Raw genomic sequence first — 13,791 nt, forward strand, 5'->3', positions numbered from 1 at the left:
GAGATTACAAATTTAGGATAAAAGAGACACATTTATTTAGGTGTGTATGACAATGTAACATGCCAATAGGCTTTTTTGTTTTTTATTTTATTTACGGTCCTAATAAATATTTTCTTTTTTCATAAAACGAGGAAGGCGTATATTTAATATAGGGCAAGTTTGACGAATCTAATTTTTTTTTGAAGAGAATTGAGTTGTATAATTTTTTATTTACCTGTGGTATATTTATGTCATATTTATAGTAATAAAAAAGAATTTCCATTAGATCGAACTCAGTTGGCTCTATGGTTATTCATTAACTAATCATAACAAGTCATTCATGCTTGCGGAGAAATCGTGACAGTTATTAAAAACACTACTTAATCGCTAAAGTTGAATCATAAATTCAATATGCTTAACTCATTTACTTTCCTAATAAATCAATCATAACTCAAGCAATCTTTGTAAGTTAAAAGAAGTTAGGTTTTTTGTAAATTATTTTTTTTAACACCGGGTAATAAATGGGTGGTTAAAAAATGGACGGTTAGAGAAAAAAAATAGCTCTTTTATGTTTTATTTTTATTTTTCAAATTAAGCTGAAGAATATTGTCAACATAAGCTGTACAGAGAACAAATCACCTCTGAATTTACAACCTCTCAATCAAATTAGCTTATTTATGAAGGGGCAAAAATCATTTGAAGCTGTTTGGGGAAGATCCTAAAAAACCAAAACAAAACAACATACTCTCCCACTCCCTGACCTTCACAAATGCAATGCATTGCTCCTAAAAATAAATTTTTTGGAAGAAGGGTTACCATTCACTCCTGTCTGACGAAGGGTGAAGAACTCATTTCTGTACTGTAAAAAGACTCTTCTGGGTTGATTTCATATACATCATCGTCTTTCTCATCGTCCCATTTGATGATTTCCCTTATGTATTTGAATGCCTCATCGACCGAGGTGCGGTCCCGACCACGAGTTTGCCCCACAAACAACTTCTGCCCAGTTAGGGAATAATAAAGCTCTTTGAACTTCACAGCCACATAGTAGTATGCTTGGTGGGCTAGGGCATGATTGTTGTGATGAGGTCTCACGGGGCAAAAGTCCCCAAACCACTCACAACTTGATAGAGGAACTTTATTTATCTTGTCTTCAAAGGCATCATATTTATTTAGGAGAAGCACAAATGGGGTATCTTTAAAACAAGGATGCTTCACCAGACTCTCGAAAAGATCTTTGCTTGCCAGTAGTTTGTTTCGAAGCTGACCGTTGCTACTGGGCCACATCTGGTCGTAGTCACTCAGGGCAACGCAAAATATGATTGCCCTCACATCTTCGAACATTTCCAACCATTTGCAACCATCACGCAGTCCCTTTGAATTTATGCGAATCAGTTGATATCTGAATCAATAACGGTGTCAAGAAGTCAAGTACATTTTCAGAAGATTCCGTAAAATAAGAGAAAAGGAGATTGAGGACAGTGATTTACTTGGTTAAGGGAGGAGGGCAATTGAGGTTTTCACTGTATATCTCAGACATTGGACTCCTATCATCAAATGAGAACTCCATGAATGCGAGACCGTTGCTCTGTGTGACTCCTTCCGCATATAATACATCCTTATCAGAAGGTTCATACTCATTGCTCGAAATTTCTATTGCCTGTGCAGGATCACATATAATTACACCTCTTGATAACAGAAGCACGGTACGGAAGTCCATACATTTCAAGATTATTTTTAAAATATTAGCCCGAAAAATATGAAAAATCAAAAGTACAAAAGCAAGACTAATAAAAATAGAAGGTAAAAGATGAATATGCACATCATAATATTTCTATTGCGTGTGCAAGATCTCATATGATAAGACATCTTGATAACAGAGCACACTAAAGTGAAAGACAAACATTTATTATATGAGCCAAATTTAGATAGGCAGGAAGGAGTTATGCTCCACAATTTAAATTTTAGACCATACTTTAAAAGTATTCTTTAGAAGGTTCGGTTCTCAATCTTCTATCCAATCAAACTTTAGCAACTATAAAGATGATGGATTGTGAATATCTTGCTGTAAGTTTTCCATGGTGGCAATATTATTATGCAGGTATTTAAATATGCATTGAGAGGTATCAATTCATGCATTGAGAGAATCGTAGATATTTTTTCATTGAAGTTGCACAAAAGTACATAATTACATGCTCATTAAATAGACATCTTGATATCCATAGAAATCTATAAAAATCTAGACATTAAATATTTACCTAAATCATAAATAAGTGAAATATCAACTAATAACATTTGCTACTCCACTCTCAATTTTTTGATAGTATAATATACGCTTTTAATAATTAATATGACAAGACAACCAGTATAGTTTCCATGACTTCTCTTCTGCTATGCAGTTTAATGTTCCATAGATATTTGTGATTATGTGATGGGAACAATTCCTATCCACCAAGGGAAATTATATTATCTAACAAGGTAGAGGAAAATACAAAAAACAGAAGAGAAAACATGATAGACACACCCTTCTAATCCAGGATTCTTTCTACAGCCGGAAAATGTTACATTCACCTCTTGCATATTTTTAAAGATTATTGACATATAAGGAAAAACAGTAGTTTGGGAAAGCAGTGACAATGTTGTCAGTTACTTTGAAGTAACTTCAGGATGGAATTGGAAAAATAATTTTGTTAAGGACAAACATAAATAACCATGTAAACATAATTACTAGTTCAGTGGCAAAGAAATATACAAAACAACACCACTAAATACTTATCAAGAAGAAGAAATAATAAAAAGGAAATATTAGAGTCATACCCGATCCAAGAAATATTTAGCAACATCAGGAAGATTATGCAATTCCTCTCTCCTCTTGTATGTTTCCTGAACAGCAGGATCTCTCCAGATCTCATCTACCATAGGAGCATACTCACGTGTTGCAGCAGGGAAGAAGGCCTCCAAATCTCCCGTTGCCATAATATCCAGTAACCAGTCAGAAAAGTGCTTGAATCTTTGATTGATTGAATAAATACAAGGCTTGTTTCCATCAGCTGCTGTTTCTGCTAAATTTAGTTTACAATTAGATTCACTCACAGAACTGTAGTTTTTCCACAGACATTACAAAAAAGGTTATCAAATTGTATCATCCACAAAGGAAAAAATTGATGCGGTATCAAAAATTACCACATCTAACTTGAAAATTGTTGCTTAAAAGGACAATTGATCCAATATACTATTCAAAACATAGTTGTATTGCCCTGTAGTTATTGCAAATAATGGGCAAGAAAAAGAACTCTCTCCAAGATATACTCCAAGAGGACTAGACGTTCTTCATTAAATGTTCCAATTGGACAACAATTTCACACAAACATGAAGAAAAAATGACAAATGAATTGATATAGTGAGCATTCGAAATGCAACAAAAGCACGAGGTACGTGAGTAAAAAATACAGAGCAAATGCATATGTTACAAACATTATGGAAATTTAAAACCATTAAGCATCACTGTATGATCATATAATATACATATATAGAAGAAAAAGAAATATATGCCACAAAATAGTAGAAAGCAAGTGGCACATCAACTTAAAGAGAAACAGTCCCATCAATCAATGAAAGAAATTATACCTTGTACTTGTCCAGATCCTTCACCTTCTAATGAAGTAGATTCTCGCTCTGCCAGAGCTTCCTCTTCAAACTGCTCTCGTCCTTCAAGTAGAATGCTAAGATACTTGTACATGTTGCTTTGAATCATAAGCTTGATATTTTGTAATTCTTCTGAAGAAAACTTGTTTCCATATAGAAACTTGGCCTGTTCCACAGGTGGGGAAAATGAAGTTCAGATAATTAGAAATGATAAAATGCAAAAAACAAAACAATCAGTAAAACACCATATTAACAGTTAACGCCAGGTTAATAGAAAAAATAATATGTATCAAAAAAGAAAAGGTGTTATAATCACAATAACAAGAATTAAAGCCTGTTCCAACTCAAAAGTGTCATAAGCATGTAAACTAAAATGATGCAATTTTCGAAAAATTATCTCCTGCCACATTTGCACTGAAAAAGTCATCCATAATGAGCATATGAGAAATCACTACAATAAAAATAAGGCAAGGTCGCGTTTCCATTATCCATAAGTTGTGCATACAGATTAAAATGCATATAACTTCTTGTTTAAATATACACCTAATTTCTTAGTACGTATGCGTTTTGCATAAATAGGTATTCATTGGTACATTATGTTATATGAATCTGACAAGCACACAGAACATGATACAAAAAATTAATGGTATATGCATGCATGTATCATCCATACTTAAGCAAATACATGGCTATACAACATATATTTGTGAGAGTGTGGATGAGCACGTGTTTATATCTAAACTCCTAAGAAAATAGTCAACTTATATCTACATTATTCAGTCTATCAGCCTCCATTGCACAATGAATCAAGAACATAAACTATGACTCTTCACTAAAGTCCTTTACCCATCAAAAAGGGAAAGCCAAATATATTTAATCCAAATCAGCCAGGCTAAAAGTTAATAAGCACAAAAGGTGTGAAAACATGCAACTATGAGAAAGAAGGTGAGAGAGCCAGAAGAAGTAAAAGATAGAGGAAACAAACATGCCTGTTTGAATAACGTGGCTGTTCCAGACCCTTCCATGCCAAACAACAAAAGTTTCTGAACTCTGCCTTGCTCCAAATATTCAGGCACAGATCTTGTTGAATAGTTAGTTGAATTATCCCTGACCCCAGGAGGATTAGCGGGAGGTACAGGCAATGAGAATAATGAACAAATGAAACGAGTGGACGCCTGCCTACCATAAACCAAACTAATATTGTATAAAAAACCAAATTAAGAAGAGATACACTTTCAAGCCTAAATTGAACAGAAGTGTATGCTATTATCAGATAAGAGAGAACCTTTCCCCATATGTTCCCCTTAATATTATTTTGCCCTTCTTCTTCATAAGATCCATCTTCATAAACCCAGAAATGGGTATCTCGTGGACATTGAACATTTGCTAACTGAAATGATAACCAACAAATCACAAATAAACCAATGAGATGATAAAGACATTACAAATTGAAACACGATAGCTTAATGGTATATGATTGGGTCAGTAGGGACAACAAAGAAAAAATTCAATATTTCTTTCACTTGAGATGGCCTAAATGCATTTAAAAGAGGGAGCAGAACTGTCTACTGAAAGGCCCTTGCAGCCTTCTTTGAAGACATGGTTCACATGATCAAGATTTATTTCGCGTGCTATGGCCTAAATGCATTTAAAAGAACTGTCTACTGAAAGGCCTTTGCAATCCTCCTTTCAAGACAAACTTCACACTATCTCAAGTTGTTTTGGCAAGCATGGTTTTTTAAAAGATAGAAAGGAGCGCAGAATAAGAAAGAGACACAAAAAGAAATTATAAGAGAGCAGGAAAATAAATAAGTTAGAGAAAACAGACATTTTAGGTACAATATGTGAAAACAGACATTTAAGGTACCATCATAAAAGCTACTATATAATTTTCCAGGGTTTCATAAGTTGTGTTAAAATTGATTGTTGATTGTCAACAAGTAGAAATTATGGTTGCACTAAAATCAGGTAAGCTTATATGCTTGAAATATTTTCTATTTTTAAAGGGAAATGCTAAGAAAAACAATTAATGTATGTCCAGGGTTAATATCTACTATCTCTAATATTACCCAGCAAAGAGAGTAATTTAAGTAATGCTTTTTTCTTCTTGATATCGATAGTAATTGGTAGGCATTAAAGTAAAATCCAAACACCTAAATTTTTAGAAACAGAAATGGCCATAAGTTGACTGATAATAGCACGGTCTGTATTCATTTTTGTTTTTCCTTAGTTAACCGAATGTGTATAAACTTGTCAAGCACTACAACAATCAATTAGGGTTGCCACGTGGTACTTCACACACAACCTTAGTTGAAGCCAAGACATAGAAAACATTGACGCTCAGCTAAAAAAGTTGGTATCTAGCATTCTAGCCTAGATTCTAGTACATTTACTAACTTCCATGTTCAATTATTTCATTCAGAACCAAATCCAAGCTAAATGAAAGCAAGAACCTGATTATTGATTTGATTACCTTCAACATTCTAAGCTCAATCTTTGTTATTTCACGGCCATTCATGTAGACTCTGGTATTCCCATTGCTCGCATCCGTCTGAAGCTTGCCTCCAATATTAAGCTTCGAACTTATTATCTTATCAGGCTTCTCTCCTTCCTGAAATCGATCCACCATATCCAAGTTCAGCAAAACAACAAACCAATCCAATAAAAGTAGCCTATACATATAACCAAAGACAAACACTAAAAGAAACACAAAAACACAACATATTGAAGCATTAAAGTTGTTAATAGTTTTCCATTTTCACCTTGCCCCAAAGTCCAGAGTCCTTATCATACCAATACCTCCCGGGCTTCAACTTCTGAGGAGGGATGGGGCAGCCCAGAATCTCAGCCAACTCCTCTTGCCTCAACTGCCGGCCATTCACAATAAGCTGCTCCGGCCGAAGCTGATTAGCAGGACATTCCTTTTCAGCCTTCATAATCTGATTAATCTCCAAAGAACTACACACTTTCGACAACATTCTAGAACACTTCCCCAAACTTGGCCTCTTCGATTCATCAATGGGCTTCCCAATGCAACTCACGCATTTTCTTCCCTCGGGCATAGACCCCATCGCTTTCAGCACACAGTTACTACAGTACCTTGAATCACACACCAAACACGCTTCCTTCTCCTTCAACCTGTTACTATTTCCACATCTGCTACAAATCCACCGCTTCGTATTCCGCGACGGCGACGCGCCCACCGGCGATCCCACCGGCTCCGTCGCAACCGACCTCGGCGACGGAAAATCGTCTCCGTCGTCCTCGGAGTCCCTCGGAGTATGAAACGTCACAGTCGTCGGACGCTTGCCCGCTCCGGGCCCGCCTCGAGGCACCGGAGCAGAATTCGGCGGAGACTGCTGCTCAGACGCCTCCGAGGCGGAGCTTGCTCCGTCTTCGTCGTTCACCTCGCCGGAATAATCGGATCGATAAACCACCTCGCCGCTGCGCGAATCGAACTGCGACTGAGACCTGGAGACTGACGACGACCTCCGGCTCTCCACCGGACTTCTCGGCGGCGGCGGCGGCGCGCGGTCGAAACCGCCGTTGCGGATTCGGCCGAACCGCGAGAACCGCGGATGCACCGGCATGGCGACCGGAATCGAGGCCGACGCGTTGTGATCGGAGACGATTGAAGCCGTCCGTATCGGTACGGCGACGGCGGACGCGGTGGCGCCGATTTCGAGCGGATCGACCTTGGGAACGTCGTATGGAACCGGTGGACCTTCGTACTCGACAGCGATGGAGTAGTCCAGGTGCTCCTCGTCCGGGAGCGGCGCACCGGCGGGGAGCATGCGGCGGAGGACATGCTCCCAGGATTTGTCCTCTTCAGTAGATTCCGACGCCATTTTAGGGTTTGCGAAGGGCTTTTGGAGGGCGAGAAAGTGCGGGAAATTTATAAAGAAAGTGCGAGAGTTCGAAGGAATCAACCTAAAGGTTCCATCGTCTTTTGGATCAGAGGAAGCGAAAGAAAGAGTTTGTGAGTGTTGAGTTGTCAGCTGCAGCAGTTAGCAGAAAGTAAACGGAGGCCTTTAACGCCAGACTCCGTCTCTCTTCACTGTATTCCGTTATATTTCACGTCATCGTGATTGCATATATGTTTTTTTCAATACATTTTTATGACATAGGCATGAGTTAACTTCGACTACTTAAAGATATTGGTTATTTTAATTTTACAATTTTAAAGCTTCGCATAAAAATCATTTCAACGTTAAATTTCTCAATGTTAGTGTTTAACTTAAATTTTCTAAGTATTAATATAATTATTTAAATTAAAAATTAATTTTTTTAAAAATTATTTTATTTTTAATCAAATAAAACAAATATATAATTTTCTTTCTTATTCTCTTTGGTGTGAATCTGTAACAAAACATAATATGCTTATGAGTCGTATTCTTTAAGTCAATAAAGTCTTTCTTATATTTTAAATTGTAAATGAATTTAAAGGTTCTCGCATCAATTATTGCCCAAGTTTTTACAGAGCCAGTGAAGTCATTTTTAACCGTAATTCGAATTAAAAAATAATTATAAAATATTGTTTAAACGACTTCATATTTAAGTATACACATAATTCAATCGTGTAAATTTTGGATTATAATCTTTATATTATTATTTCATTACGACCTATTTAGAAACTTAGTTAAATTTAAAATAACTTTAAATGTCTAAAGTACGAATTTAAACAAAAATTGATAAGATTAATCATGTTTTTTTATCGGCGATAAGATTAATCATATGATAATTTACTTCCACACTTTTCTAAATAATTTTAAAAACTAAATGAAAGTAGAAAATGTAATTCAAACTAAGGAACAAACGTTTTCTATTCTGACTAAAATTTAGCGGTTTTGTTGAAGCTATTTTATTAAAAGAATATGTAATCATATATTTTTTAAGATAAATATTTTAAAAGTCAAAAAACTCTTTTATCACGCGGAAACATATACGTTTATGTGTTCATATTTTCTATTAAAATAATATAATTTTCAAAACGTAAAAAAATTGCATTAATCGTTTAAAAATATATATAATTAAATGGAGAAGCTATGTAATTATTTTATCAAATAAATAAATTATTTTAATTTGTTAAAATTAATTTTTATTTTTAAGAAAACGTAAAAAAAAATGTATTGTACAATGATAGAGAAGTTTTTTCAATAAATAATTTATAAAAGTGACGCATAAGCCGTTTTTTATAGACTATATGTATAACTTAATTTCTTTTAATTAAATATTAGTATTTAAGATTCAGTTACTATTAGTATTTATTATTACAAGTATATATCAATAAATATTACATAAATATTAAACTCTAATAATTTATAATTTAATTTTTTTCAAATAAATTAATAAACGCATAATGATATTAAATACAAATACACGTTATAGATTAAAAAGAATTACACTAACACTATTAATATTAAATACCATTATTATTAATATTGGATGTGGCATAAATATATTATAATAATATTAATACTAAATGAATTATTAAATATGAATTCTTGAGTGAAACAAAAAGATACACATGGGCATCAATATATATCATATTTCATTTCATTAAATATTAAATATTATAGGCTTAAGTCCTGTGAAATCAAAATATATTATTTGTCTTAAATTTTAATATATTTTAGTTTCAAAACTTAAAAATTAATGTATATAATACTTTAGTTTAACAGCGTCAATTTACTTTTATTTGTTAAAATATATTTTAGACTGACATTCAAATTAAAATAATTAAATGATGAAAATAAATCAAATAAAATTTCTTTTAACATGTTAAATAATGCAAATGAGTTATATTAAAATTTGGGACCAATTCCAATTTTTGGATAAGACAATGTAAATAATATTATATCCAATTAAATACGTTTTGAAAGAGAGTTACAAATCAACTCTATTTTAGTTAAATACGTTAATTTTGAAATTGTATTTGAAATTCAGATTGAAAAATTTGTAATTATTCCAGATAGATCCTTAACAATCAGTTTAATGTGTGGAGATTTTAGATTAATAAAAGCTAGAAAAACAAGACAAAACTATATTTGCTTTGAAAAACAGATGAACCTTTTATTTTACAGAAAAAAAAGTAGGTGAGCCTAATAACATAAAAGCCTAAGAAAAGTAAAATGACACAATTCAAATCAGAGGAATTGAAAACATAATTAAACAAAGAGAACAATATATAATGACCAGAGGTTATACTTTTATGCTACATTACAAACAAGGAACCTTCTTCATAAATTTGGTGCAGTCTTGCGTTCTATGTAGGCGTCTGACATAACTTGGTCAAATACTAAGATACTAAGAAAATTATTCATATCAAACCATTAGACTGTTATTTGCTGCAGAAACAATAAATAATACTTATTTTATCTGTGACTTGGTCTCCTCACTAGTGTTTTTTTTTCTGTCGTTGTCAAATTACTTTTACCGTATTTTGATTTATATATCACAATGAGAGTAAAATGATTGAAAAGCAAAGAGATTGGTTCCTATACTTGATTCTGAGAAACAGAGAAGTTAGTCTTCTTAGCATGATTCATTGTTTTCATGAGGTTTTGCACTAGTGGTATTCTGAAATCAATAGTACAAATGGATCTCAAACAACTTGACCATAGTTTAATCTTGAACATGCATAGAGAAAAGAAAATACTTCAGAAAAATTAAAATTTATTCTGATAATTTCTATGGATTAACTGTACTTTACTGCATAAATACAACAAGAAAATCCATAGCATTTTTCATGTTTCCATCTTTTCTGAATACATATTACATATTTCAAAATACTTATTTCATATGTAAATTGTAAAATAAGTTCATCACCCTTTTGGAAAACTCACCAAAACAAGTCCATGATCCTTTTGTTCTTTGGTAGTTTAATCCTTAAATTTTAATGCACAGCAGCCAATACATCTGTTTTCATTTGAAATGAGATCAGTAGTCAAATTTACAAAAATGGTTTTCATATTATGCTTAATAAAATATTCATCAGTGTAACAGTTCTTTTTCTAGGGAGCCTGCAATATTTTAGTAAAAGGAGACACTGTACAAAAGCTTCCTCCGATGCTTATTCTCAAAACCAGTAATAATTTCATCTATTGATTCCTCCCATGATTCAGCTTTTTCAATCTGTGCACAAAATACATACACAGTAAGCAATAAAACATTGAAAAGAAACAGAAAAAAGAAAAAGTCTTCTCCATTTCAAAATATATAAATTCATATACAGCACTTGAATTTTGCCATCAACAGAAAACATTGATGGATTGCATGAGATACAAACCTCCTGACATAGATCCAAAGTATGCTTAGCTCCCACAGCTGCTTCGTCGTGGTTATCTTTTACCTCCAAGTTGATTACCAGCACAGCTTTCAATAAAACTTGATCTCTGTTATGAAGATCTGCACATTGTTTAAGTTAGATAGCCATCAAACATAGGTACTAGAGAGCCATTAGACACAATATGGTCTTCAATTCAGAGACGTATCTATGCTAGAGTTTCCACATGTACACAACTAGACAGATACCACAACAATATATGCATGGAGGGACTGAGAAAACAATAGCTTCAGCCAAAACTATGAGATGTAGTTAAAAACTAAAATGTAAGAAAGAAACATCAAGTAATCAAGTATCGTTTCTGGGAAAACTATATAATCTGGCCACTCATTTTATGAGAGGCAAAACATACTTAATACAAAAATAACTAGAATGGCTAAAAACAACTTAAGATCAACCAACAACCATAAAAGACAATCTAAAAGAAACACAGAACATTAGTGCACTTCACAGTATTTGCAACTCTGCTGTTAATAAAAACAAGGAGGGAGGAAAATAAATTATGTTGCAACCTCCTTGCAAAAACTGGGGTTACAAACACCTGTCTTTTTGGTTCTCTTAATTAGTTAAAATCAAATGCCAAATCATGGCTGAGAAATATCTCTTGTGAACTTCCTTTTAACACCACTAGCAGACATGACATCCCAGCTTAAAACCCAAGTATCTTATTCAATTAGGCCTATCAACCAAGATAATGTGAAGCAGAAGACTGTTTGTATTGCTAGCAAAATAAAAATATATCTAGAAGTTACTCAAATTCAAATATCCTACAACACCATTTTATATTCACTAAAAACGGACCAATCAACAATCAGGAAACCGAATAAACAAATCAAGATGAATATTAACCTTCAATAACCATATCAAACACTTTTTCTTCAAATGTCAAAACCACGTCAAAGACGCCATCAACAGCATTTTCTTGCCACCGTTGAGGTGCCAACTTCACTGATGCATTTCTTTTAAGCATTGTCAAGATTCCATTTCGTTTATAGCTGTACTCTAGTCAAGGTGCCATCAATCCACCACACCACACAGAATGATAAACAAGAATGAAAGTGCAAAGTAAATGCATTACCCAACATGCATGTAATTCTAACAACAGATAGGCATGTAGATAACAAAAATTAATGCGATCATCAACTCAGTATCCCACTCTTTTCTTGTGTTTACAATGACAAAAATGAAACTTATACCTGTGACCTCATGCAAACTATCCAAACCACCACCACTTGAGCAAGCTTTGTGGGTTATCTCAGTATCTTACTCCATTAACCCAAACAACACACAATCAAATAAGAACTTAACAATACTAACCCCTTTGCTCTTTCAATCGATCCCTACACAAAAATTCCCACCACTTGGTATCACGGTGAATATTACTCCATCAAAACTATCACCACCTGGTGTAACAAATACAAAACAACTAATTCAAAAAAAAAATATTGAAAGTAACTGATTTTCTTTTGTTTTGTTCTATTTCCCCAAATAAACATAAGTTTAATTTCCATGTCTTGCCAGCAGAAAAAAAAAACACTTCATATTGCCGACCAATAAAAAACCATACAAGTAGAACTTCACCGAATATAATTATAAAAGTCAATATACTCATCATAAGTTCAATACAGAAAACCCTCTACACCCATCTGAATCAAACTCACACAACAAAAGAGCACAAATCCAAGTCTATGAACAAAATTGAATAGAACAAAACTTGTGAGAGGGAAATGTTGAAGCTGAAAAGATGGAATCTTTTTTTAGGGGAAGCAACCCCACGAGTTGGGATTTGATTTTGGGGTAAAGAGAGAGAAAGCGCAGAAAGAAAAAAACGAATAAAAAGAGAGAAAAGGATACAGTTCAGAGTCTTTTTTGCGTAGGTCATCGAACATATACTTGTAGGGGGTTCCGAATTCGTAGACATTGGGCTCCCGGAGCGAGGGACCCGGGAGCTTCACGTGGGCACCAGTGCCGTAAGAAGACACGTCGAAGCCCTGCTTCTTGAGCAGGGAATGAGCCTCCATGCTCCTGTTCTGGTTCGAAGAACACACCATCGCGTAACGAAACTTCATCTCTTCTGTTCTCTTTACTTTCGAGGTTTGTTTCCTTTCTTTGTTTGTTGCTGTTGATGCTCTGTTGAAACTGAGATGCTGAATTGAAGAGAAGAGGAGAACACGGAACAGAACAGAGCCACTGCAATGGAGTTAGGGCACATATGCAGGACAAAATTATTATCGTTTGGGATCTTTCGTTCAAGGGCTTGTGTGATTTTTTTAAAATTAAAAAGGCATTTTTTAATTAATAATATGATATATATTTTAATTGAGTTTAAAATTCCTTATATATTTGAAGAATTTTAATTGAATGTTTATTCATCTCTTTTAGTATAATTACTTCTAAAAAATTTAAAGTTTTTCAAATGGATTTTGTTATTAGATTTTTCATTTGATCAGATGGTGTGGTTATTAATTAGATGATTAAGGGTTATTAAAAAAAATATATATATATATATAATAAAATAAAATAAAGAACTCACGTAAATAAAACTCAAAATATCACTTCTAAAAATGTCCCTAATTATATCATCAAATAAGGTTCATATTCATGTGCATAAAACAAAGTGTAGTGTATTTTTTAATCAATAACAAAATAAATAATATAATAAAAATATTTCAATATAAAAAAAAAATACAATGTCACTTTAAAAACAACAAACAACAATTGAGAAATTTGCAGACATAATTGGCAAAACTTAAAAAAAAAAAAGTTAAATAGAAGTAAGGAATATATATAGAGAGAGAATAAATAATATTGAAAAACTGAAA

At 33.4% G+C, this 13,791-nt stretch overlaps 2 protein-coding genes across 3 annotated transcripts; both read right to left on the reverse strand.

Moving 5' to 3' along the window:
• Positions 1-523: 523 nt before the first annotated feature.
• Positions 524-7,659, reverse strand: LOC114181808 (extra-large guanine nucleotide-binding protein 3-like). 2 transcript variants are annotated; one of them, XM_028068375.2, is made up of 8 exons: positions 6,387-7,659; positions 6,098-6,235; positions 4,910-5,014; positions 4,614-4,799; positions 3,607-3,790; positions 2,797-3,041; positions 1,470-1,639; positions 524-1,381 (listed from the first exon to the last, which is right to left on the reverse strand). In XM_028068375.2, exons 1-8 carry the CDS (start codon positions 7,470-7,472, stop codon positions 799-801), a joined length of 2,697 nt encoding a protein of 898 aa, XP_027924176.1. In that variant the 5' UTR covers positions 7,473-7,659; the 3' UTR covers positions 524-798. The 2 variants fall into 2 exon arrangements, with proteins under 2 accessions (XP_027924176.1, XP_027924177.1); XM_028068376.2 differs by having other exon boundaries at positions 2,797-3,038; positions 6,387-7,655.
• Positions 7,660-10,517: 2,858 nt separating this feature from the next.
• On the reverse strand, positions 10,518-13,218 carry LOC114181131 (Ssu72-like family protein). Its single transcript, XM_028067488.2, has 4 exons — positions 12,824-13,218; positions 11,819-11,964; positions 10,913-11,031; positions 10,518-10,758 (listed from the first exon to the last, which is right to left on the reverse strand). The coding sequence occupies exons 1-4, from the start codon at positions 13,036-13,038 to the stop codon at positions 10,657-10,659; spliced, it is 582 nt and encodes a 193-aa protein (XP_027923289.1). The 5' UTR covers positions 13,039-13,218; the 3' UTR covers positions 10,518-10,656.
• Positions 13,219-13,791: the final 573 nt, after the last annotated feature.

This window comes from Vigna unguiculata, chromosome 4 (genome assembly GCF_037176805.1).
Source record: "Vigna unguiculata cultivar grain cowpea cultivar isolate G323 ecotype 2 chromosome 4, ASM3717680v1, whole genome shotgun sequence".
Lineage (NCBI taxonomy): Eukaryota > Viridiplantae > Streptophyta > Magnoliopsida > Fabales > Fabaceae > Vigna > Vigna unguiculata.

Excerpts from the sequence above, each read along its gene's own strand:
- LOC114181808 (XM_028068375.2), bottom strand. The coding sequence starts at position 7,472 with ATGGCGTCGGAATCTACTGAAGAGGACAAATCCTGGGAGCATGTCCTC. Across the intron at positions 3,042-3,606 it reads AGGATCTGGACAAGTACAAG|CAGAAACAGCAGCTGATGGA; the intron begins GTATAATTTCTT and ends AACTAAATTTAG. Across the intron at positions 1,382-1,469 it reads TGCCCTCCTCCCTTAACCAA|ATATCAACTGATTCGCATAA; the intron begins GTAAATCACTGT and ends TTATTGATTCAG.
- LOC114181131 (XM_028067488.2), bottom strand. The coding sequence starts at position 13,038 with ATGAAGTTTCGTTACGCGATGGTGTGTTCTTCGAACCAGAACAGGAGC. Across the intron at positions 11,965-12,823 it reads CGCAAAAAAGACTCTGAACT|CTATAAACGAAATGGAATCT; the intron begins GTATCCTTTTCT and ends ACTAGAGTACAG. Across the intron at positions 11,032-11,818 it reads GTTTGATATGGTTATTGAAG|ATCTTCATAACAGAGATCAA; the intron begins GTTAATATTCAT and ends AACAATGTGCAG.